Here is a 26,835-nt window from a genome sequence, read left to right as displayed (position 1 = left end):
TGTGATGTTATTTTAGCTCTTCACTACATGTTTCTGTTGGGTCTCAGAGATTCAACAACATCTAACTCACTCCTCTCTTTTTTTTGGTGAAAATGTCACTGAATTTTTTTTGTTAATTGCAGGCGACTGTAGATTATCGAGGAGGGCTGCAGGGCGGACCTCCCCTCTGAAATCTCTCCTGAACCGACCGACACCAGGTCCTCAGGTCCAAACTTTGAGGTCTGGACTCCTGTTGGGTCTGTTATTATCGCCACATTATAAATGACACAGATGGAGTTTTTGCTTTGGTTTGACTGGATCCTTATGAGACACAAGAGCAACTCAAGCTGTGTTGAAATGCAGCAAAATACTTTGTTCAAAGGACATTTGCATTATCATTTCACTAACTTCTCTCAACATGGTCAGAACCAGTAACATCTGGCTTGCTTTTGGTTGCATCAAGGTCCTTTGGATTGAGATTGGACAAGTACAAAACAACACCAGTTGCAGTTATGTAGCTTGTCTTATATAACAAAAAAACGTCTGAGTTTTGGATGGATTTGGGTCAGACAGTCGAGAGTACTTTCCAGTTCCAGTAAACTTGTTGGAGCCTTGAAGGATAAGAATATTGGCGAAATACCATCAATGAATTCAATGAAAAGACCAAACCCAACCATGTTTTAATCTGTCCCTCAATACATTTTGACGTCTCTACCGTGTCTGCAGCACTCAGCCCCACCAACTTTGGTTTCTACTGACAACATAAATCTGTCAAAACCGGTCGTAAATAAAAGGTTTATTTTAGAAAAAAAAGACTCAGTGACTTCTTTATTCCAACAGCTACTTGTTGGAGACTTGTTGGAGATGATATAGGCTTTGACTACAAAGACAACACTTGTTCGTTAGATCAGTCGTCATTGTTGGTTTTGGTCTTTTCGCAGCATTTGTTGACAACCCCTTCCTCCCTCCTTCTTACCTTCCTGTCGACGACACACAGTTGCTCTGCTGGTAAGTAGTGGAAGGGAAACAGGAATCTGTAGTTGAAGTTTCCCTCTCCGCCCAGAGAGCGGTAGTGGACGTCGGTCTTCAGCTTGTTGTTTTCGTGTCCGTCGAGCCAGCTGAGAAACATTTGATGCATCGTGTTATTGTTCATGTAATCAATACACTCATGAGAGAAGAAAGATTTATTTTAAAATCTGAGAGAGGGACGACAACTTGTGTAAAAGTGAAATAAATAAATGATGGCAGGTTGTTTTTACCCTTTTACATAAATGTCGCTCATCTTCTCCCCGCTGATGCTGACATCATCCAGGATGACATCACTGGTGTTCCAGATGATGCAACGCAGGAAGAACCTGAACAAGAACCAGAACACATTAAAACTGATTACCGCAAAATATTGATGGGTTTATTGGTGTATTGATTACTGTTTTCTTATTGACAATGTGACTGAGAAAATGATTGAATGTCTGGCTGACCAACTGATTGATTGATTGTAAGACTGAGTAAAAGATTGATTAACTGACCAACTGGTCTCAGCTTGGTTAATTGACTGATGTACTGATTAACTAATTAATTGATATACTGACTGATTCACTGACTAACCAATTGATTGATTGATATCTTAATTGACTGACTGATTGACTGACATATTGGTTAATTGGCACCAGTACGCTTGATACGTGTGCGTGTGTGTTTTCCTACTTCTTAGCCTTGCGTGGTGTCACGTTGAACGGGGGTCCCGGCGGTCCCAGAGACTTGGGGAACAGGTCCACCCACATCATCAGACGACCCTGACGGAAAGTAACGACAACCAATCAGAAGGCAGAAATGGACACAGAGAAAAAAAACAAGAAAAAAGGAGCTAAAAAGCCAAGAAAGACAGAAAGAAACAAACACATATGTGATCATATTAAGTGTATATTGTGTTCAGAGTGTGTGTGTGTGTGTGTGTGTGTGTGTGTGTGTGTGTGTGTGTGTGTTTGTGTGTGTGTGTGTTACCTGCTCTATGTCGGGTTGCAGCGGGTTGTACAGCGGTCTCATCTCCACATGTTCAGGTACCAGTTCCAGTTTCCTCAAGATGTGAAGGGACAGTCGCTCCTCAATTGGGCCGAGATGATGTTTAGGCACCTGTTTGTCCTCTGAAAACACACACACACACACACACACACACACACACACACACACACACACACACACACACACACACAGCAAATCAAGGTTTAAGTGTAGGTCATGGTGCTCTTTAAATGACTTTTAAATCTCTCAGAGTGGAAAGTGGAAACACAGAATACTGGGTGGACTGGGAGGAGAGTGGTTCTCAGGAATTATTCATTATTCACACACACACACACACACACACACACACACACACACCAACAATAACTAACACACATATAAGCTGTTCGTTGGTCTCTCCATCACTGTTGCAACTGATTGAGGAAAATCTGCGTTGCTTCCAAGGAAAATGAAAATATCAAGCAAATGTCAAAAGTTTATGACTGTAAACTTAGAGTCACCTCGACTGTTAGAGGAGGAGAGAGGAGACAAAAGGAGAAGAGAGGAGATGGGAGGAGACAATAGGAGGAGGAGGAAAGACAAGAAGAGAAAGGAGGACGGTAGAGGAGGAAGGAAAAACAGAGGAGAGGAGAAATAAAGTAATAAAGAAGTGGGAAAAGGAGATGAACATGGAAAGTTGAAGAAAAGTAAGAGAAAGAGGAGGAGGAAAGAGAAAAAGAAAGAGAACATGAACTAATTAAGAATAAGAAAAAGGAGAGATGAAGGAATGAAAGATAAGGGAAAAGATGAGATAAGGATCGATGGGAACAGATGAGAAGTAAAGAGGAGAAGTGAGGAAGGTGAGTGAAAGAAGGAAGAAAAGAAAACTTGGGGGAGAGAAGAGAAACAAAAAAAAGTGAGGTAGAGAGAAAGAGAGAGAGAGAGAGAGAGAGATAGAGGAGGGGAGAAAAAAAAAAAAAGCCCCAGAAAACTCGAGGAGCGCGGCCTCTCAGCCAGTTAGCGACCGCCTTTGACGGACAGCAAGCTGACGCACGGTAACCGCGGCAACTGTGGAAAGAGAACGCAGCGGCGCTCCTCGCTAACCGGGAGACAACCACGATGTTGACGTTGGCTTGTCCCCACACACACACACACACACACACACACACACACACACACACACACACGTGTACACACACACAGACACACACACAGTTGTACCATAAATCACCAAAACGACAACCATGACCTTGCATCGCACCAGCCATGGAACATATACGTGTGGGTTCAATGTGTGTGTGTGTGCGTGGAGGTGAAAATGAATCTTGAATATTTATCTCATCGCTCCACTCTTCAGGTGGTCCTGTGGTTTAACTCCCCCCCTCCCCTCCCCTTCTCCCCCTCCATCCTCCTCCTTTCCTCCCCTTATCCTCCCTCCCTCCTCCCCAAGTTCTGCAGTTTTAGTAGATGTGAGGCTGCAGAGGAGGAGGAGGAGGAGGAGGTGGAGGAGGAGGAAAGGAAGGCTGGAAGGAGGTAAAGTGATGGGGTAAAGAAATGGAGTGAAAGAGGAAGAGAAGAAGGAAGGAGTAGGGTAAAGGGGAGGACAGGAGGAGCGAGGAAACGAGGGAGAAAAGGAGGGGGGAAGCAAGGGAGAAAACAGGTAGGAGAAATGCAGAAAGAAAGGAGGAAATGAAGGAGAAAATGAGAGACAGAGGGAAAGAGAGAAGTGGCTTCGGAAAGGAAAGGGAGATGTGAAGGTTGAAGGGGAGAAGGAGGAGTAAAAGAAAGGATGGGAAGATAGAGGAGAGAGGGAGAAGAGTAAAGGTGATAGGAGGAAGAATGAAGGAGAGAAAATGAAGGGGAAGACAGAAAGAGAGGATAAAGGAGGTGACAAGAAGGAGAATTATGGAAGGAGAGAAGGGGATTTAGATGAGGAAAGGGAGGGATGAAGGGTGAGGAAGACAAGAAGAGGAGGACGGAGAAAGGAATGAAAGAGAAAGACAGTTAAGAGACAGAACAAGAAGAAACTGAAAGGGGGGAGAAATGAAGGAGAGAAAATGAAAGGTAAGGAAAAGGAAGGAGGGATGCAGGAAGGGATGAGGAGGAGGAGACAAAAAGGGGGTAAACAGGACAGAGATTGTGAGAAGAGAGGAGTGAAGAGAGGAAAGAAGAGGACAGGAAAAGAGGGCTTCTAATATGACTGGAAAGAAAAAGAAAGAAAGAAAGGATTGCAGAAGGAGAAATGGACTGAGGGAGGCTGCGGGGTTAAAAATGTAGAGAGCGAGACAGAGAGAAAGTGTAGAAGGAGGGAAAAGGGGGAGCGAAAGAGGCAGAAGTGAGATAGAAGACGGAGTAAAGAAGAGGAGGGGTCTTAAGAGGTCGGTTTAAGGGAAAGAGAGAGAAGGATTGAGAATTGATTGCAAGAGGAAAGAAGATAAGAAGAAGGGAAAAGGAAGAAGAAAATAAAGGAATAAAAAGAGCAGAGAGAGAGAGAGAGAGAGAGAGGGAGGGATGGGTGGGGTGGGAGTTCGGTGCAGAGTGATTTATTTGCTGTGAATTTACTGAACGTGTAAGAACCACTTATACACACACACACACTTATACACACACACTTATACACACACACACACACACTTATACACACACACACACAAAGTCGTGGATGATATAAGTCTGTACAGTTTGTGTTTTCATTAAACTAAGTCTTTTTTAATGGTGGAAGGTCTGATGGAGTCTGAGTCAATCAGCGATGTACTGAAGGGCGTATGTGTGTATATGTGTGTGTGTGTGTGTGTGTGTGTGTGTGTGTGTCTCCAGTGGCGCCAATGACGCCCTAATCGAACTACCCTGCACTTGCCGCTTCCCAGCCTCCCTGACTCTCTCTCTCTCTCTCTCTCTCTCTCTATCTCTCGCTAGTTTTGTTTTCAGTTTTGGCTTCAGTGGTACAACACACACACACACACACACACACACACACACACACACACACACACACACGCACACACTGCTAATGCATTAAACAAGTTTAAGTGGATAAGTAGCATAAAATGGATGGATTACTCAACAAAATATGATTAATTCATTGAAGTTTTTGCTAAAACCAGCACTCGCCCATTATGAGTGAATGAGCTTCCTACTTGCTGTAGCTACAGTAGTGACAGTGTTTACCACAGGTCTGATGGTGTTGACTGAAACTCCACAAAAAAAGGACTGAACAGCTTCCTGCAGCACAATCCACTGTCAAAACAATCTGACTTTATGTTTATAAGTGTATAACGTCTCCCCGCAGCCAGCAATCAGATACAAAAACATCTTCTAAAAACAATAGGGTCTTCGCCCTTTGGGCTCAGGCCCTAATAACTTCTAGGGCCTTTTCTTGAGGATGCTTTAATGCTTTTAAAGACTTTTCAAGACAATTGAACCCTTCAAACTTCAATCCAAATGTTTAAAAATGAAGAAAACAGAGAAAAAGAACACTTTAAACTGCCATAAATAACCACATAATAAATACGTTTTTCCTTCATCTGTCTTATGTGCACTTGAGAATGAGATAGAAACTATGATATATTTGCTTTTCACTATCCTGTTCTCATGAGCATCATGGCCGCCCCACATATCCTGCTATCCTATGAAGAGTTTCATTGTGCACGTCCTCAGAAATCAATGTTACATGTCTGCAAGCATTAGACTTTGCAGAAAGCGTTGAAAAGAAACTACTCTATGATGATTTCTGCTGTGCAATCAACATAAACACTATAGTAGATCTGTGTGTGCAAGGATGATTTGTCTGTCTTTACCGTCTAGTGACGCCTTCATTCCTCCAGGTGCACACAAAGTATGTGAACAATTCCTCCTCATTCAGAGCCCTTCATAATGCAAGTAATGTAATGTAAGTGATGGGGGCCAAAATCCACAGCCCTCCGTCTGTGCAAAAATGTATTTAAACATTTATGTGAAGCTAATCTCGTCCAAATGAGTCAAATCAAGTAGATATCTTTCAACGTTACAGTCTTTTTAGTGCCAAAGTCCCTCTTTTTGTTATTATTATTCCACCGCAGCTCAACAGGGAAACACTGTCCGAGGAAACACAAAGAGGAGAATTTAATGCTAAAAAGACTGTAAATGTGGCAGATATGCACTTGATATGACTAACTCAGACTGCTGAAGTCTCATATGAGCTTCAGATTAACTTTTAAATGCATTTTTGAGAAAGCAAGCGGGGCACGCTGGGAGGTCGCCTTTTTTTTTATAAGGCAGAGGCTTCAATTTCAGGTCACATCTACAAAAGTTAGAGTTCAGGTGGAGGTGCTTTCAGGCCTCACATTTCTGTCTCTGCACACAAATTTCTTTAGTGCCTGTTCGTTATTTATTCATCACTCACCAAGGTCTGCAGTGGAGTAATCGTCTCCTCTGAAGTAGACTACCTCGTTTCTGTAGACAGGCTTTTGCAGGTTTTGTCGCTCACACACTCTGGCCAGTAGCTGCCTGGGTGTCAGCTGGTCTCGCCACTGGTTTACCCCCGATCTAATGGGCGAGAGACAGAGAAAGTGAGTGTGTGACATAAAGGAGTGGGGGGGGGCAGGGAAGGGGACTGAGTTTAACCTGTTGACTCTAAAAGTAGAGAAATGATTCAATTTATTTATATTTCTATCTAATTTTATCTTGGGAATACATGAACCATAAAAGAAAGTGAATAATGGAAACACACAGTCACTCATCAGGCGGTTGTCTACTCACACACAGTAGGACTGCGGCAGGCCACACATGGCTCCATATTTGGACAGGAAGCGATTCTCCAGGTCGATCACTGTCTCTCCGATCTTCTCGTCTTTGCTCAGCATGTCGTGGTCATACAGCATCACCCGAAGGTCCTTCTCCACCGGGAGTGAGCAGGTTAACTCGAACAACCTGGAAGAAAAAGAGGGAGAACAGTCAGAGCTTTGATGAAGGCTTCGCAGCGGCATCGCAAACCAGAACATACGGTATCTGGCATCTGGACATCTGTCAATCATATTTAAATACCCCAAAACAGACAAACTTATCATGTCTATCATGTGACTTGCATGACATTTCTAGGGACATGACATTTTGTGATGTGATGATGTGTGGCATGGCGTGACACATGAAAGAACCTGCTCAGTGTATCCATTCTAGTTTACAAAAGGTGTAAAAAATGTTGTGTCATGTCAAGAGTTTTCAGTAGGACTCTCTTGATAGAGTGGGCCTGAGAGCTGTTCAAAGTGTGCAGTCTGAGCTCAGATATGCACTGTGCCTGTGATCTCCTCTCGGTCCTGACGCTGTGATTGGTGTGTGTGTAGCGACCCCTACTGGTGTGAAAATGAAAAAAGACTCAGAGGGAATGAGGAGAATGAAGAGAATGAGATGAAAGAAAATGATCAGATAACAATTAACTTATCAAATAGTGGAAGATGAATACAACAACCTGTTTGATTCAGGCATGAAGCTGCTGGTAGTTTGACTTTACACTCTGTGACGTCTTCATGGAAAACATTGCTTTAGTTTCAATCTGAGTAATGTGTTTGGGCTGGAAGGAAGCAAATCCACCCATCATTTAACATGTTAAATGAGGATGGCAATAGCCTTACGTTTTGGAGAAGGTACAGTGTAGCTGCCTCATTAATATTTTATTGCATGTTTTGAAAGTCTCCAATTAAAACCACAATTACATGTGACATAAAAAAATAAAATAAAATGACCTCACATAAGTGAGAACCCAAAACACTGCATGGCAACAGGTGGTAACTGATAAAACAATAACTGATATTAAATTATCTGTTATTTTAAAAGTGATTTTTAGTTGCAAAGTGAAGGCAAAAAACGCCTAAACGTTTATTCATTTACAAAACGTTATAGATGTCCATTTTCAAGTACTTTAAACCATCAGTTTGAGAGAAATACTATAGATGTACATAACAAAACCCAACAACTTGACTAATAACTGAAGCTGGCATGGTTATTTTTATTGAGGAAAAGAAGAAAAGTGGGACAGAAAATCAGAAAGGCAGACAGATTTTACAGTAAAGGACTTTACGTACTTTCCAAAGACGGGCTCCAGAGTACAGGGGATGTAGTTTTCATGGTCATTGATTGTCTTTTTCCCCAACGTGATCTTCACATAGGGATCACACTAAAAACACACAGCAAGATATAAATAATACATACATACACATTGTTGTTTCCTTCATATTCATCAGTGTGTTTGTGAACCAACTAATTCATTAAACTGTTCATTAATCAAACACTGTCCTACCTTCCCGTTGGTGTCTTTGGGCTGCAGTCCTTCCGCCTGGATGATGTAGACTCGGACCAAACATTCCTCGATGCCGTTGGGAGGAAGCTTTCTGAACTGTCTAGGGGGAATGGGGACGGAGGGGTCGTCTGGCAGGGGGTAGATCTTAAACATACCCTGGTTGATGAGGGCGGGGGGCGTTTTGTGTGGTCAGAGTGGACAAGACGAAGTTAAAGAGCGGAAACAAAACATTTAAATACAGTTGAAATGAGGAAGATGAATGGAGTTGAACTGAGCCAAATATTACATAGTGAATTGTAGCATAATGTTATGTAGCATGTGATGTGACATGATGTAATGTGTTATTTGTTATTCATTATTTCCTTAACTTGAATTATGATCATGTTTTTATAGTGCATGTAAATGTGATCAGATACTAATTTAAATGTTTTCTGTCATATTCAGTCCTAACTGTATGCAAAGTGAGATATAATTTCCCAGAGAAAGAGAATAAGAAGAATTATGTTCTATTTCTCTCGATACTGAAGCTGTATTGTATTGTAATTTATAGTGAGGAACAGAGACAGACCACTTTGAATTGAACCATCTCCAATATAACATGTGATAGAACATTTTTGACTTCTGCAGTTTTTAACTTGACATTTATTGGCATTTTTATGCCACTTTGTGATGTGATGAAGCATTTTGTGATCAAACTTAATGTGACATGATGTAGCATAGTGTGACATGGCGTGATGTGACACTTACTGGTGTAATTTTGTGACATAATGTGACGTTTTGTAATGTGACGGAGCATTTAGTAACGCGACTTGATGTGACATGACGTTTTGGGTCGTGAGTTCAAGTGATTTGACGTTTTGCAGCATGACGTTTTGTGACATGACGTGACGCTATGAGATCATATATGTGAAACACAGTGGAAACAAAACAGAGCTAAAGAGAACTGACCAAACTAAAGCCTACTATACCAAACAAAAATGATATGACGGAACAGAAAAAAGAGCAGATGTGATGTAATATAATAGAAAAGAAACTTGTACCTTGAACTCTCCCACCACTGACGGATCTTCTCCTTCATCCTGAGTCTTTCCTCTGTACAGTTTGAATGTTTGACAGAAATCGGAGAGACCTTCAAAGCTCTCGACCTTCTCTAACTCCCGGTCGTACACCTGAGGAAGAGGAGCGGAGGAGAGGAGTTTATTCCATCTTATTCAGTTTAATATAGATGTTTTGGTGTTCATGGATAAGAAGAAACTTGTTTCTGTGTTTTGAGAGCTACTAATTTAATCATTAAACTCGCACATGCACACACACACACACTGTATTTTTAACAATCTTCATCAATGTGCCAACAGAACACACACAAATTACTCTATATGGCATCGTAGCTGAGTATTGGCCAGTGTAATTCCACTGGTATTGGATTAAAAATGCAGCCAAAAGCTACTCAACATTACATTACACTCACACTGCAGGGGCGCTGGCATGAGGCGAGTGTGTGTGTGTGTTCTTGTGTGTGTGTGTGTGTAGTGTGTGTAAATGCATATATATATCTGGGCAGGGACTTCTATGTGTCAAAAGCACAAAAAGATTCATTTGTTTTCATTAGTGGTGTTTGTTTACATCAGTCACACACACACATAAGTACACGGGCTTGTACTGTATATGCAGCCACAGAAGGACACACTGAACACACACATTCCCTCATTCTTATCCAATCATGGAAGAATGACAGCTCTGCGGCGAGACGCTGAAAAGGCAAATGTTTCGAGAGGGAGCTGGAAACAGTGGTTCACTTCAGCATCAGACTAACAAAACTACACTGTCCACTGGGAGGAGGAGGAGGAGGAGGAGGAGGAGGGGGAGGCATATAAAGAGAAGGAGAAAGGAGGGGGTAAAGATGGAAAGGGAGAAGAGGAGGAGGATGATGACAAAAACCAAAAAAAAAAAGTCCAAATAGTAGCTCAACAAGCAGTTCTTAGACAGAAATCTACCTAAGATGGTTGAGGTTGAAATGGAGCTCAAGTTGAAAAGAAATTAAGCATAAAGAATAAAAAATAAAAGACAACGGATGTTCATTCTTGACATTTGGAAACAATGTTTGATGGAGAGAATCTAAGCACAAAGTTTCACTTACTAGCTTCGAAGCTTTCAAACATATCTCACGGTCTTCATTCAGCAAATATAGCTGGCTCAGGTAAGTGATATTTGATGTGAACTCAACTCTGTCACATGACAACAAGTGGTCATAAACGGGAGGCAGACTGTGAGACAAGCTTCGATGCTAGTTAGTGCGCCTTTGTGCTTAGAATCTCTCCATCGAATAAAACTACTATATTTAAGATAAATGTTGGACTGTATGTAGTCAAACAGGGTTTTATACTGCAGTAAAACCCCGACCAAAAACTTTTCTAACTTACAGGTTAAGGCTGGCAATATTTTATGTCTTTTATCGTCAACAAATCCCATGAAAAGACCGACAATAAATTGATCCTACCAGAGCCTGATATATCTTTCCTCTGCGCCACAGAGTAGTCGTTGTCCAAAAACTATTAAAAATACATTATAAACACACTGTAAAAACACTGTAGTTTATTTTGACTCAATCACACACACACATACCATCCTGCTGTCCAAAAAAAACTCACTAGAGAACCAAATGTGTATTAATCCGCAGCTGAAAATAGTCCCCAACAAACGCATTATTTCCTTCGGTTTGAGTAACGTTCTAAAAACCATAGTGCCCAGCTGCTTTAGGGAATTACTGAGCCGTTTTTAAAAAAGTTATTTGTGTAGCATTGTTTAGAGACACCAGTCTTATCCTTTAACTGTGATAAAAATGTAGTTTGATGGAAGCTGATGGTTTTGGAAGTAGCCAATGCTTGTTTGCTGGTGTACCCATGAGTCTGAAGTCTTTTAATCTGAAGATCATCTTTGTGCAGTACAGAGACTGGTCCAAAATTACTATTTATATTAATATAAAATAATACAAATAAATAATAAACATATAATTTCATATTTTTTTCATTTTTTTCCATTCATATCAGAATCTGAATCATCTTTATTGGCCAAGTATGTTTACACATACAAGGAATTTGACTATATACAGGTTCAAGGTTTCTGTGATATTTGGTAAATGAAAAAATATATAACATGTAAATTGTATGAAAGAATAATATACAAGTTTCAGAGTTGTTAGAAGGCAGCTTTGACAAAGCTAAGCTAGCTCTTTCACCTTGCTTTCAGTTTTTGTGCTAAGCTAGGCTAAACATGTCCAAGACTGAACTCTATACTCAACACACAGAGATGAAACTGATATGAATCTTCTCATCTGACTCACAGCAAGTAAACAAACCAACATATTTCCAAAATATTCCAAAATTAGTTTTCAATGTATCCCTCCAATATTAGCCAGTGGGTGTAGCAGCAATCTCATTATTCAACAACACAAGATTTCACAGCGTTTGGATCACTGTGGTAGCCGAATGGTTACCACACTTCCACATAACCGCAACGTCCGTGGTTCAACTCCGCCTGGGGACCCTTGTTGCTTGTCATCCCCCCCTCCCTTGTTTCCTGTCTACTTCTCCACTATCAGCTGTTTATTAAAGGCAACAATGCCCCAAAAAACATTTAAAAAATGCAGTGTTGTTAAAAAAAAAACAAGCTTTCATCTCCTGTATGATGTACAATTAGTGTTTTTTATAATATATGTGCAAACAAGATATACTGGTCTGGAAAGTTAGCTCATTAAAATGAGTCTAAGTGGGTGGAGAAAGGTTATGAAAGTTATGAGATGCTTTCCATCTACTGTAACTTCTTTGTTATTAAAAAACAAAAGGGAACAAAGAGGTTAGTTTGGAAAGAGCGATGCGGGAGATGAAGAGAGAGGGAGGGAGGGAGGGAGGAGGAGGACGAGAGGAATGAAGGGTCCGTGGTCTTAAGATTTTGGGTGGAGAGGGGTGAAAGAGTTGGAAAAGCAGGGTGAGGATTGGAGGGGGGGGGGGGGGGGGAACAGGAGAAAGAGAGAGTGATGAAGGGGATGATGTAAACTAAAGAGAGGTCTGGAAACAGCCGTTCATTGCACTGCTCGAACACCAAACCCAGTACCAAGGGAGAGGGGGTACGAAGAGAGAGGGGGGGAAGGTTTAGACACGAGCACCAGGGTTGCAGAGTTAAAATATGATACATGCAAGTACTAGAAACCATGTTGATTATTGGGCAGAAAAGTATAAAAGCAATTGAACTGCATCCTTCATAGAAAACATCATCTTTTCTTTAAGTATAGTAGTAATTTAGGGACTCCTTAGATATTCTCCGATACTTCTACCCACATAGCAGAAGAAGATATGCAATGTTGATTTAATATGCATCTGGCACATTGAAATAACAGCTCTAACCTTCTGACCTTAGCACAAATTTTAATGAGCTACCATCTCCAAATACAGAAGGTTCCGGTTAAGATTATAAGATTAAATTATTGATCTGTTTAACTGGAGAATGAGACTCCTGAAACTGACGTGTATATTAGAGAGAAGACGTCTCACTCGAATGGAGTTATTGGAACTACAGAAACACTCACTCACATCTCACAAGTGATCTTTGGTCGAGTACAGACACACGAACCCAATAACAGTTTAATTTTGGTCTGCCATGAAGTTATTCATAGAATTACCTTTAATTAGTGACAGCTGATATGACCAGTTTATCATATTAAAGGGTGAAAGTGACAGTTGCCACCGGTTAAAAATAAGAGGCTGCTGGCTGAATGTTTTCTACACTGCTACTCTTTGCCAACGAGACAGAAAGAGTCAGAGTTTAGCAAATCCATCTATTTTGACCAACCAGGACGTCACTTGCCCCGGTGTGCCCAAATCATTTTTTACATTCACACAATCTAATTTTTATGGAGCCCAGGAGGGGCCACGAAGACATAATTTAATAATTTGTGTGCACTGATTACTTAATTAGTGCTCTTGATTTAACTATTTTGCCTGTTCCCCTTTTGTAGAGAGCAACAAACAGATTCAGTCAGCTGGTAGTTTGAAGAAAGCAACAAAGACATCCAACATCATATTGAATGAAGGGTTGGTAAAACTTCTTTGATTTACTTCAGGTTTGCTAGCAGGAGCAAAGGTTTTACACCAAAAAAGTCTGTAATCCCTTAAGAGTACATTTACGGGATCTCAGAGATAACACAGTGCTTTACTTACAGACCAAAACTCAAAGTATATCCACATATCTTAGTCCAAGATCAAAATAAAACCTTATAAGATTCAGGCGATCGATAGAGAGGGTGTACGCAGGACAAGATATTAGGATGAGGGTGAAGCACAAATTAGTTTTTTTTTTTTTTTTCCCATGGCCCATCCAAGGCTCCGTAAATTTTCACTTGCATATACAAGCCAAATGCTCAGATAGGTTGCTGTAAAGGAAACTATTGCTGCAACACTAGCAGGCTGAGATGGACAAAACACAATAAAGAAAGGATCGGCTTTATTTTAGCCAGTATGCTATAAATCAGAAACTCTTTCAGGCCTTATAATGACTAGTCAAGATGCCACCGGTTTATGGGCTTACACAGGAGACATTAGGTGCGGGTGTTTTGAACAGTTTCACCAATCTTCAAGTAAAACAGATGAATGTAGTTTTGTACAGGGAAAAGAAACAGACGTTCGTAGTCTTGCATCAGTTCTTTGAGCTTAAATTTATACTTTCGTTCCAACTACGTTTGAGTTGAAAAGGAAGGATCACAGAATAATCTAAACTAATCTTAGAGAAACTAACTATAACTGACCTTTTTTACCCTCTGAGGTCTTTTCTTTCCCTTCAAGATTAACAAAATCAATCACAGATAATAGCTGATATATCAAAATGATTGCTGCACTTCTTTAAATGTGAATAGCGAGGGGTATAACAGAAAACAAGAGACGTGATTGCTTTTTAAAATCGGTGTAAAGGTGAAGCAGAGGTTGAGGAAGTTAGAGGTGTAAAAGCTTTTAAGAAAGCTGGGATGATGCAAATGAAAGACAAGTCTGGAAACACTGGCTCACTGGAGTACAGCAAACCACAATCCTCCTGCAGCAAACCCAGTACCAGGGGATAAAGGTGAGGAGGAGGTGAGAAGGGGGGAGGAGAGAGGTGAAGGTGAAGTCATAACAAGGATGGGAACAGCAGCGTCTTTGTGACGGAAGTAAAAATAACCAATTTTACTGTCAAGAAGAGGAAAGTAAGGAGAGAGGTGAAGAGGGGGTGAGAGTGTGGCAAGTAAGGGATGATCCAAGGATTGAAAAGGTCAAAGAAAGTGAAGAGGAGGAAGAAAGAGAAGAGGTGAAACTGAACAGGTTGGTGCAAGAAAACAGGAAAGAGTGATGTGACATATTGGAGGAACTCAATTCAATGAACTAAATTGTTTTCTACTGATTATTTTAATGATACATCTAATCAATTGTAGAAAGCCTCATTGTAGTGTTTAGATAAGAGTCACAGTCTAGCTAATGCTAGCTATGTAGCAGCAACTAGTGTTAGCCGACTCCGTTACCTAAAATTCACATTTGTATACAACCAATATGTAGTAGCAGGTATATTTTGTAGACAACATGATGTCTTCTTATGCTATCAACATACCAAGGGAATGTTTTTAGTTGTGTTTACCAGTCGACACTTCAGTTATACTTGCTACAGCTATCAAAAAAACCTGCGTAGCGGCTCGTGTGTCACTCGTGGCTGCAACCTGAAGCATTTTTTTTTTTACCTGACATGAACGTGATATGAACATGAACTACTGCTACTGGTCTCAGCTGCACAATTTCAATCTGTGCAACTCCGAACCAAACGCTGATTTTCCATTTTTCTACTTCTTAACGGGCAGCCTTGCCCAGATTAGAGTGAACATGACGTTTCCTTGTACTTCGGGGTGCAGAACAAACTGCAACATCACAGAAAAAAAATGTAATTATGGTCTAGAGGCAAGGCAAGTTTATTTCTACTGTAAAGCACCTTTCAGCAACAACAAGGCAAGTCAAAGTGCAGGGGAGAAAAATGGTTATTTTTCTCTGGAAAAAAATCAAAGAACGTCCATTGTAATTAACCCTACTGTATTCACTTTGACCAGAAACAGTAGTGTATGTATGTTTATTTATGTATTTATGTATGTGCTCACTCAAAAAATGGATTTAGTGGATTAAGTTACTCTTTAAATTCCAAGTTTAAAGAGTTAACTGTGTCACAGTAACTACTTTATGGCACAATTTGCTTAGATTATTACTGAAATAAGTTACGGTCATTGTCTTTGCTGAATCCTTAGTTAGGTCTTTTCAGCTGGTTTTGATGAACGTAGAGGTTTCCTTAGTTCATTTTTCTAGTGGACCTCCATGGTGTCGCCAAACAAGAGTGCAAAACCGGTGATGCAACTGCAAAGCTTCTGCAGGGGTGGGAGGAGATGGAAACAGAAACAGAAAGGTGACAGAAAGGGAGGCGACAGCAGAGCCGAGGCTGTGAGTAAAGGTGAAGGTATTAAGGGAGAGAGTTTCCCTCGGGTCAAAGCGAGGCTGGAAACTGCGTCTCAGCTGACAGCGTGCAACCCAAAGACTGTCAAAGGGCAGTAGGAACAGAGGAGGAAGGAGGGCGAAGAGAGAGGAGGTGGCGGCAACGGGGTGAAAGGAAGGTAAAACAAGTTGGAAAGGTTGGAAACAGTGGCTCATTTCCCTGTGACAGTAGCAGATCTGGGTTTGTCAAAGGAAAGAAAGGAGCAGCAGAGGAGAGAGGAGAGGGAGGAAGGAGGGAGGGGATAAATAAAAAGTAGGCACAGTGTAGGTGGAGGGGAGAGCAGAGGAGGAGAGGGTGGCAGCGAAGCAAAGCGACGATGGAATCAGCGGCTCATTGGTCATTTCATTAGTTTCCATCCAACTGTCAAGTGAATTTTAGAGCAACATTTTGAAATGTCGCAAAAAGTGAAAGGCGACTTGGATGTGTTTCCATTGGCCGGGGGTGAAACGATTTAATGGGCTTCCTGAATGAAAAAAATACACCCACTAGAAAAATGGAAAGAGCCCTTTCAAGGGTCAAATCACTATTGGGCAAGCTGTTATTGTTCTCTATTGTGCCATTTAGTTTTAGGTACATCTTAATGTTTTCATCTAAAGAAAAAGAGACCTTTAGGTAGGAGCACGCATGGAACATTTCGGGTAGCTGGAGGGTCATTTTTAAATAATTTTCCATGACTTGGATCTTGGAAATTGGCCATTTATTTTACTGATGCTTCCAAAATTGATCCGATTTTCCATAAATCTTTTTTGTAAAACCTTTTTTTCGCACCAAACAACTCATCAAAATATTACATTCAATCCCTTTCTCAGCCTTCATGTTACATGTCTTCATGGATGTTGGAAGATACATGCAGAAAACTGGTTTTTACAGTTTTTAGAAAGGACAGAGTTAAGGCTGCTGCACTGATGAAATGGCTTTCAAGGGAGATGTTAGAGGTCTAATTTAAGAGTAATATAAAAAGGCCAAATTCTGACATGATTAGTCATTTGTTTGGGCATCAGACAAGAAGACTGACGTGTGTTTTGAGTCCCGGTGGAAGAAAAGGTCGGGGTTTGGGCCGAGAGAATCGGGATAAGGGTTGAACAGAGCGTGGGCGATGGCGGAGGGGCTCCTGGGGACGGCGGCTGAACCGTGTCGTGACTCTAGAAGAACGAGACCACAGACAGACGTTGACGACGGCTGACGTGATCGCTCGTTTTCAGACATCGCCTGCATCGGAGAGAGCAACCTTTCGCCTGAATCCGTCCCCCATGCGGCGAATTCACCACGGATGAGTCATCGTTCGTAAAGCGGGTCGGAATGTCACGGCAACCGGGTACTGCGAGGACGGAGCATGAGAAGAGAAGGGGAAAAAGGGGGGCAAGGATGGAGGGACGGAGAGGGATGACGGTAGCTGGCAGGAGGGCAAAAATGTGATTTAAATGGTGAAGTTTGGGGCAACGAGCAAAACATTTTATGAAAGTGGAACAAAGGGCTGCACTGTCTCCGTCTTCTTTGGGTTTTTCTCTTACACTTTCTTTTCTTCTTCATGCTTTCTTCATCCTCTTTACCTTTTACCATCGTTTCTTCTCCTTTCTCTTTGACTTTCTTGCGAACAGACATTTACACAAACTTTAATCTGACCTGGATTTGCATCTAGCAACCTACTGACACACACATGCATACATAGAAACCTGTTAAAGCTGTTTGTCAGTGAAGTGAACGAACACACAATCAATTTTTTTCCTTAAACAATTAATAATTTAGTTAATAATAACAGCTTGTTTTGTCAAAAAAGTGTCAGAAGTACACCTTTTACTACAATATAGATGTTTCCAAGTAGCATCATCCAGAGATGTAGGGGTAGAAAACGTTGTAAATTTATAAATCAATAAATTAATGGATAACTATTTATTTTACAGGTTCAACAGTATTCCAATCATTTCTTTAAAAAGAACTGATATGTAATTATAATTTCTCAGGAAGTTTTCTATGTAATTTGGTGTTAATTACAGGCAAAATGGTGAAAGTGTTCGATTGGCATGTGTCCAAATCATTGATTCAAATTTATTTCTAATATAACCTAAAGAGTCTTTTACAGAAAGATCAACTAAACATGCGGTTATATCAAAGAAATTCCTCTAGAAATCAACTTCATCCAACTCTATCAACTCCTTTATTAACAATATTAGTTCCTGGTTCTTAGACACTATTTTCCATATAATTACAGTAGTGCCAAAATACACAGTTATTTCCAAGAAACTTACTATGAAATTACACAGAAATGACGTTACCGGTAAAATAAAGCGTCTAATAAATGAAGAAGTTATGGGGGCTGATTTTAGGGATTAACATGAAGAGTAGTTTTAGTGCCACACAGTAAACTGCATGAATCATAATGAGTGGAAATTAGTCAGTATCCAAAGAAGGAAACCTCTCTTTCAGCTCAGAGTGCATAATTAGCAATTAGCATCTAGTGTTTTTTTGATTTTAATAAAATGAACAGAGTTTCGTGCTCTTAATCGATGTTGTACACTGCCTGTAAGTGCTAGCTAGAGCTGAGAGACGTCTATCGATGTGTGCTGTGTAGTAAAGCATTTTGGGAAATGCGATGATGAGTGCTCCACATACAAATTTACCTCTAAAATATAACTTTACTGCTTTCCAGCCAGTTGCTTTATTTCTAAATCCTGAAAATGTCCATATCTAAGCTAACATTGATGTTTTCTACCTCCCTGCTGTGCCAACATCACTGATTATTACTTGTAAATATAAAACTTGTGTAGTATACAAGCAAAATTCTGTTAAAGCTGTATAAACAGCAAATATCTGGTGTTTTACCTGATAATTTATTGAAAACACAGATTTTTTTAAATGTACTTGATTATTTTCTGTCCACTGACTAATCATCTACTCATGTGTGCTGACGAGTAGCTAAAAAATGCTAAATGCCCAAAAGCAATAAATCCATTTCAGCACATAAACATGCATAAAAAAAACGTCTATGCTCACATAGTACAGTCATTTCTACATGGAGAGAACGTTTAACTGAGCTCTTACCTTCAGCGTGTCGAAGCCTCTCTCCAGGTACGTCCCGCACTTGTTTTTCTCTCCAATCGAGGCGTAAAACTTACTCCACCAGTCCATGAACTCTTCTGCCTGTTGGTCACATATTCAGACGTTGACAAGAGTACTGTGTCATGTGATTTTTTTTGAAAACTGAAAACTGGGGTGACGTAGTTTGGTAAAAAACATTGAAACATTAAGAAAAAAATAACAAAAGTGTAACTGTGTTTACGGTTTTTTTTAAGCCAATGTTGAAAAAACCAGTGTTTTTCTATAATATTCATGGGTCCAAACTGTATATTTTTATCTTTTACACTTCAAATTCTTGTTCTTCTTTAAATGTTTGCATTGAATTTAATCTCAACATCTTTTTATTTTCATACAGACTGACCTACAATGCCAAGAAATTACTTAAAAGTTCATTTCCTGTCTCACCAAAACTGCTGTGGCGACTGCACATCATGGATTTATATGATTTTTTTCTAAACATTTGATTTCCTGTAATGACCTTTGACCGTTAAAACACATTAAAGCCCTGGTATAGAGTGTTGCTTGCCTTTGTAGAGCAAGCGCAGGCTCAGGAATAACCTGCTTTTCATGATTTTTTCCAATGATCGCATAGTAACGTGGAGTTAGCCAACTCACGTCAACACAAGTAAAAATTGCCTCTGGTGGCTCCACGGCATTAAGGTCATGGTATATGGGCGCTCTGAGGCAATGGAAACGGGCAACGTTGACATGAGAACAGGCACAAAGTAGACAACATCATAAGTAATATGTTATAGTAAAAAAAAAAAAAAAAAAGTTGCAAAATGTATGTTTATGTATGCATGAGAAGAATCCCTGTTTTTCATCACTTCTGTGTTACACATACATTTTCTTCATCAGACCAAGGCAGATGTCTTCCTCACCAGAGAGACTTCAAATTAAGCTATTGTGTTTGTTCTTGTTGTTGGACTCTTATACTTATTTTGTTGTCTGGGTGCATGACGTGTGTGTTCACCATCATATTATTTATTGCATGTCTGTCTGTCATGGAAAAGAGTTGTGTATTCTGTTGCTCTTCTCAAACTTTTCCCTTTATTTTCCCATTAAAGAGTTTTATTGTGGAGTTGTTGATCATTAGAATTGAGGGTCTACGGATGGATTGTGTTGTATGTTGTACAGATTGGACTATATAAATAAAGGCACCGGATACGGCTATGGAACCGTTAGACTGGCATTTTTATCAGACATTTTGACTGTATTTCGGGCAATTAAGTGCTATTAAATGGGGCATTTTTACCAGACGTTTTTTTACCATCATGTCTGGCATTTTAGTGCCGTTAGACAGGGCATTTTTAAAAGGATGTTTTGACCGTCATGTCAGGCATTTTTGCGCTATTAGATGGGGCGTTTTTAGCAGACATTTTGACCATCACAGCTGGCATTTTAGTGCCAGATGTGATGGTAAAACCAAGTGGGTTTTGTGCCTAAACCTAACCATTGTAACCCAAACCATGGGAAGCATTGGTGTATCACCTGCAAGTAAAAACGTTCCCCCATTTTGAAACAATTTGAATTTGATCACGTGATCTTGCGCAATCAATACCAATGCACATGTGTATTAATTCCGTACCAACAATAAACGGACTATTGACACGGAGGAATCCATACCAATTGGCACTTCGATAAATAAAACTGACTTGACTTGAAAACAGGACTCTACGGGAGTGACTGAAGTAAAAAAAAAAACAGACACACTGATAATGATAGATAGATAGATACACTGATATCTCATTCAAAACTTCCTGCAGAAAATGTCTCAAATAAATTAGGATAACTGCTGAAATTTATTCAGTTTTTACAGAAAAATTAACAATACTGTATAATTGATGAAAGTAATGATATGAAACCCTTTATTATGACATTTTTAATGATACTTTTATTGCATAGCTGTTTGTAAATTATTCATATTTTGTGCTGTTTTGGATGCATTTTCTTATTTTGTGCTTTAATTTAATTTAATGTACTGTATTTTAGAGACAGGCATTGCAAACTAGCTTAGGCTATAAATGTTATGGTATTATATGTCTCATTAGTTCATAATATATACTTGTCCCTATACAAATAAACATTAAATAAATAAATGAACATATTTATAGTAACAGTTATTCACAGACCAAACATCCACATGCATAGAAAGTTTTCCAAAAAGACACCAGCATGTAATTTTACAGACACTCTCCACTACTGCACCATTTAAAAACAGTCTTTGCTATTTTCCTATGAAGCCAAACTTACCCACTGTAACATCTAGTGTCCGCGTCAACAGTAAAAGAAAAGTCAGACAAGAATTTAGTTTCATCATATACTGTGCAGTCACTCAATGCAGAGGCACACATCGCTGACAAAACGTAACCGCACACTAAAATAACAAGATTAAACACATTATAAGTAGCTTTTCAACACATTTCTTAATACCTTTTCCCCTCATAAGACATTAAGAGTTTCATTCCAATATGAAGCATACACCATTTAAGAAAAAAAAAAAAAAAAAAGAAGAAGAAGAAATAAATCCCACTATTACAAAATGACTGCTGGCATGAAAGTAAAGGCCGTAAAGTCTTACTATTACTGCTATGAGTCATCCTGAGGTCGGCGCTTACAATGTCGTTCTGTTTCGCGGAATAAAATATCTTTGTTTTTGAAATTTTGACTGATGGCTTTTTGAGGTTTGGATACAAGTCATTTTGATTTATATAATATGATTTTTTGGGGGGAAGAATATACATAACATCTTTGAATGAAACCCCTGTTTTTTGTTTTTTTTTTTTTCAAATCAAGGCTTACTTTTACTTTTCTCAAGTATGAAACATCGTCATCCATCAAATCTAGTAAAAGTCTGTTCACATTGGCAACGTCAAGCAGCCCTTTTTAAGCATTTTTGAGTATTTTCTCACAGAAACTAAAAATTGTGCATGTCTGAATGTCTGTGTGTGTGTGTGTGTGTGTTGACGGCAGACCCGTTGGCCCTGATGCAACAAGGAAACAACGACTACAAAGATGGGGAATACCGAGGGGACAGATCAAACTACCAGACTGCCCCTTCACACACATACACACACACACACACACACACATATAAAACACACATTTCAACTCGGCCCGTCCCCACCCTGCAACCTTCAACCCTCCGAGGAACACTCGAGCTTAAAACACACTCGTGACGCATGCACCACTTTTTCCTTTTGTGTGTGTGTGTGTGTGTGTGTGTGTAGGCATAAATGTAGAACAAAAGTGCTCTTATAGCACCGGGTTGGTGTAGAATCCCCTTTCTCCTACTTCCCACAGACTCAGGGACACACTTATAAACACACACACACACATATCGAGGGCGGAAAACTATGGAATTCCTTATTTTTCCAAAGTGGCAGCATGGGCATGGAAAAGGGCAGCACGTGGCGTTTAACTAGGACATGACACACACACACACACATACACACAGGCATGGCTCTTTGTGTCTTGAGGCTTGAAGTGTCTGGTGTGTGTTAATGTGCCCGCTGTGTGCAACCGGTGCCAAGCATTGATGACAGGGGCGCCAGAAATTATGTGTGTGTGTGTGTGTGTGTGTGCCCACTAGTGTGTGTCGGGGTGTGTTCGCCTCAAGTCCTCGCGACTCCTGATTCAGACAGATTAAGGCCCACGTCGGTGGAGTGTTCCAGACTGTATTAAAGGACACGCTTAAGGGATCGAACACACACACACACACACATATATATATATAAACACACACACATGCAGTGGTCTGTTCAGGGTGTCAGTGTGGTTTTCAGCCTATCATTACGCCCTGCAGGGAAAGCCAGGCTAACCAAAGGCAGACTGGCACTGCCAAGAACTCTGCTAGCAGAGTGGCTGGATTTACATAAGAGCTTTATAAATGTAGGGAAACCCCTTTCCACAGTGGGAGGTCAGAGGTCAAAGCAGCACCACTGGAGCTGGGGAGAGGCTGCGTATTTCAAAAGTTAAGACAGTCCAGACTGATAGAGATCGAAACTGATGGGTTTCAGGAGCTTTTCTTTGGCTCTTAAAGTCAAAAAATTCCCAAATTTATCACCAGGAAGTTGCGCTCAAGCAGCCAACAAAGTGTAAATACCAGTGAAAATCTGTGGTAGTGTTTACAGTTTGAGCTTACGCTTACATTTTTCACAGATTTCTTCATTGGCAGACGTATTCGTCCAAAGCGGCGTACAAATGAGGTAAAAATCCAAGCCGCTATCGATCAAGACTAAGTGTCACGACATTCAATTTGAACGACTGAAGGAAAACCAATATAAATCTTATAAATGTGTTTTTCCACTACGAGGCTCCAGAACATCTTTGATGCTCTTTGCGAGAGACGCCGTCCAAGTTTGCGGATCTCTACTGGATGGATGAACAGCATTCTTCCTGAAGATATTCCCTCATTTGGTGTTTTATTTATGGTGCGGAGCGCTGTCGAACATGTCGCTCAAAAATCGCCCCATAATTGTTGAACTTGGTGGAGGTCTGGCCACCGTGAATCGGTTTCTCATTTCTCAAGAAGGCAACATGCTCAAAAAAATGGAGTTTATGCTTCCTGTGGTGGTTTTTTCATCAGTCCACTTCGTGTGATGGATTTACAAGTAACTGATGACCAACTGAACGCAAATACCTGGTGAAAACAGTGCGGTTATGATATATTTCCCCAACTTAACAACTCAACAAGGATTGCTTGAACGCTCCAAACAAAACAACTAACCGGTGCACGAGATATTACGGCAGGAACGTCCAATCATGTGCAAAGAATCTGCTAGCTTTAATTACAACCAAAGACTCCACCTGTGGAGGTCATCAGCTGGAATAAAATCCTGCAGCCTGGAATAACGAGGGCTGCAAAAGACACAAAGCCATGTTAGGGCACAAAAAAAAAAAAAAAAAACTGCTTTTCAATCACAGCTGGAGACTTAGAAGCCAAATGTCCTCCTGTTATGATATTCAGTCTAGAAATGTGGATTTTGGAGGATCCAGCACCTGAATTGAGACACTTAAGTGGCTTGCTCAGCAGGAAGGTTGGGTGCTTTGAGAAGAAGAAGGGGTCTAAAACCTGCACAGATTTTCTTTGGCCCCGATTCTGTATCTCCGAAATAAACTGGTTAATGTGAAGAATGTGGAAAGACTGGGATAGATGTTTCAGCAGAGCTGTTTGTGTGTTTTGTCATTCCCTCCACTGTGGTTTCAAGGCAGAGTACCAAAACCTCAAGTAAAAATCTGTGGCATTTTCACATAAATAAATGTCTTCTTTGCTATCACTGATTGACATTACACAGTAGTGACTCAATCTATATCCAGTTCCTGAAAGCTTTTCCATTTGCTGTTCTAAGCTCACGCTGCCTGGCAGCTCTTTTCTTTGAAAATCATTCTGACGTGCAGGAAATGATGCGTAGCAGATTTCTGGCAGTTTTGAATAACCTTAGGAAGAACCGGGTAGTTAGCGTTAGCAGTGATAGCCACCGCTGCATCATGGAAGGGTTACCACTTTAAAAGATCCGCTGAGTAGCAGTTTACTCTTAAAAAAATCATATGTTTAGCTTCCCTGAGATTGCTCACTCTGACTGGAAGTTTGTTTTTTTTTCCCCCCGAATAAACACTTTTCATTTGCAGGTCAAAACACATTTAAACATCTTGGTTAAAATTGGGCTAAATGTGGGTGAAAAGTGACTGTTTTTGTAGGTTATATCAAGCCAAAAGCATGAAAAACAATTTTTGTATCTTTCTAGAACCGAAGATCCAACGCAGCATTTAGCCACGTATGTAGAGGTGAGCAAGTTTGCAGGATTTTAACTTCTCTCTTAAGTTATGTCTTCTGTCTCTTTATCTGTATCTGTAGTTTTAGGAGCTTTAGGTGCTTTATCGATCTGTAAAACCGAGTGCAACATCATAAACGCCTTAAAGGAGCCAGAAAGATCATCACGTCTCGTCCTCCACAATGACAGACAGACAATAAAATATCATAATATGAACTCATTTGTTTCAAGACTACTGAACACTTAAATGTGCATAAATGATTTTTTTTGGCCACTTAAAGACACATTATTGCCTTTTAATTTGATATTGTGAACTCTTTAGCAAACAGTTGTGTATTCACAGATCCAACAGACACGGAGCAACACTGGCATTAATTTAAAACCGTGTTTCTGGCCAAATGACAAATCAATATTCACTCTTCTTTCAGCTCTCTGGTCTGGTCTCCACCAACTCCTGAAGGAAATATCTGACTCTTTAGCTGCTACATTATGTTCACCAGATTGTTGCTAACTTTGTCTGCCGTATCATGCTGGGCAGGTATTGCTTACAATGGGTTTTTAGAGCAGGAAACTACACTGAAAATGACGCTGATTTTTCTTTTAAACCTTTATTTAACAGGGGAGTTTCTCTGAGAGAGATGATCTCTTTTTCAGGAACAACCTGATCACATTCATACCTGGCAGCTGCCCAGTACAACCCCAGTCTGATCTCCCACTGGACCCAGATTTATCCTGTTGGTCCGGGGGACTGAACCAGCGACCCTTCGGTCGAAAGCTCATTTCTCTAACCTTTAGGTCACCACTGCCCCACACTGATGAGAGCAGCAGAAGTGGAAAGAAAACAGATTTCAAAATTTCTTTGTGGGTTCACCACTACGAGTGACACCTGTCATATTACACGCAGTCATATGATCCATTATAAACATAAAAATAATGATAATAGCAGCTTTAAAACTTTTCAACTAAATTTAGCCCAGATTCAAACTCAACATCTAGACATATTTCAACCCGCAAATCACCAAATGATTATTAGATAGACTGAAACAGGACATAACCAACCACAGATGACGGTTTGTTAATTCTCAAGTATCTAGTACGCTAAAGTCCGACTCGCATGGCTAACGTTGGACATATAAAAGCAATACAGCCGTGTCATCCAGAAGGGCACGGACACATTTTGGATTCTGGGCAGCGATAAAATATGTGCAACGTTGAGATTCTGGAGGTGAACGGCAGCTTACATCAGTCTGAGGCTGAAAATTAGCAGAACAAGAAAAACAATAATGATTTAGTAAGCCGTTTTGACATCTTGTTTCTGGTCACGGTGTCATTATAGATCCATAAATGTGTGTTTCATAACCCCCCCCCCCCCCACCCACCCTCAAAAAAAAAAAAAAAAATGCCGCAAAGTCAGCTGGTATGAAGCCATTTCAGTTAGTTATTCTGCTTCTAAAGCAGCCAGGAAGGATTTATGAAACTACAACATTTCATCAGAGTGAGGATTTTAACGTAACTCGACTGGTTTTTGGCGACGAACCGGAATAGTGTTGATGAGAATTAATGGAAGAGGAGAGGCGCGGTACGACCACAGTTTTTGAAGGGGCGCAAATTTATACGAAACACGTCAACGATAGTAAACGTAGACGTAAAAGCCGCGTTGTAGGGAAGTGACTTGACAGCTTTTTTCAAATGCAACTATCTTATTGAAGGAGTAAGTTTGGTTTGATCCATGACAAACAGTATCTTCGGGACTGGATGCTGCGGATGAAACGTGACACAAAATGTTCATTTTCCATCTGAGCGATGTTAGATCTCGAATATCTCGAAGGGGGGTCGGTGGTCTCCGAGGTCTGAGGGAGCCCATGACGCTACTGACAGCCGATCTTCTTAAACTTTTCCAACTCTGAAACTAAATCTGACTGATCCGCCTTGGAAATGGTTCTAGTGAGCACACACACACACACACACACACACAAACACACACACACACTCTTGCTCCAGTAATCTGGTAATCATCAGACATACGCCCATGACCCATTTTTTTGGTCGCAACCCAGAGATTAAGAAGCCAGGATTTACATCACATGAGGGTTTTCTTTTTCTTGTGCCATGAGATATTAGTCCTCCGTCGTTTCCCCCCCCCTCATTTTTACAAAAAAAAAAAAAAAACTGAATCTTTTCTTTCCTTCT

At 40.4% G+C, this 26,835-nt stretch overlaps 1 protein-coding gene across 11 annotated transcripts in view; it reads right to left on the bottom strand.

Moving 5' to 3' along the window:
* dysf (dysferlin, limb girdle muscular dystrophy 2B (autosomal recessive)) overlaps positions 1–26,835 on the bottom strand; it is a 117,731-nt gene that overhangs the window by 15,933 nt on the left and 74,963 nt on the right. For 9 of the 11 annotated variants that reach the window (XM_044341584.1, XM_044341586.1, XM_044341585.1 and 6 more), the window contains 10 exons: positions 18,836–18,934; positions 9,289–9,417; positions 8,249–8,404; positions 8,034–8,125; positions 6,715–6,885; positions 6,359–6,501; positions 1,981–2,120; positions 1,684–1,772; positions 1,239–1,334; positions 956–1,097 (listed from right to left, as the gene is read on the bottom strand). In XM_044341584.1, the coding sequence (XP_044197519.1) occupies positions 956–1,097; positions 1,239–1,334; positions 1,684–1,772; positions 1,981–2,120; positions 6,359–6,501; positions 6,715–6,885; positions 8,034–8,125; positions 8,249–8,404; positions 9,289–9,417; positions 18,836–18,934 (1,257 nt within the window). Of the gene's footprint in view, positions 1–955; positions 1,098–1,238; positions 1,335–1,683; positions 1,773–1,980; positions 2,121–6,358; positions 6,502–6,714; positions 6,886–8,033; positions 8,126–8,248; positions 8,405–9,288; positions 9,418–18,835; positions 18,935–21,124; positions 21,137–26,835 lie in introns of all 11 variants that reach the window. The other 2 variants (XM_044341582.1, XM_044341583.1) reach the window with 1 other exon arrangement.

Source organism: Thunnus albacares, chromosome 22 (assembly GCF_914725855.1).
Source record: "Thunnus albacares chromosome 22, fThuAlb1.1, whole genome shotgun sequence".
Taxonomy (NCBI): Eukaryota; Metazoa; Chordata; class Actinopteri; order Scombriformes; family Scombridae; genus Thunnus; species Thunnus albacares.
This window is presented reverse-complemented; position numbering and strand designations above follow the sequence as displayed.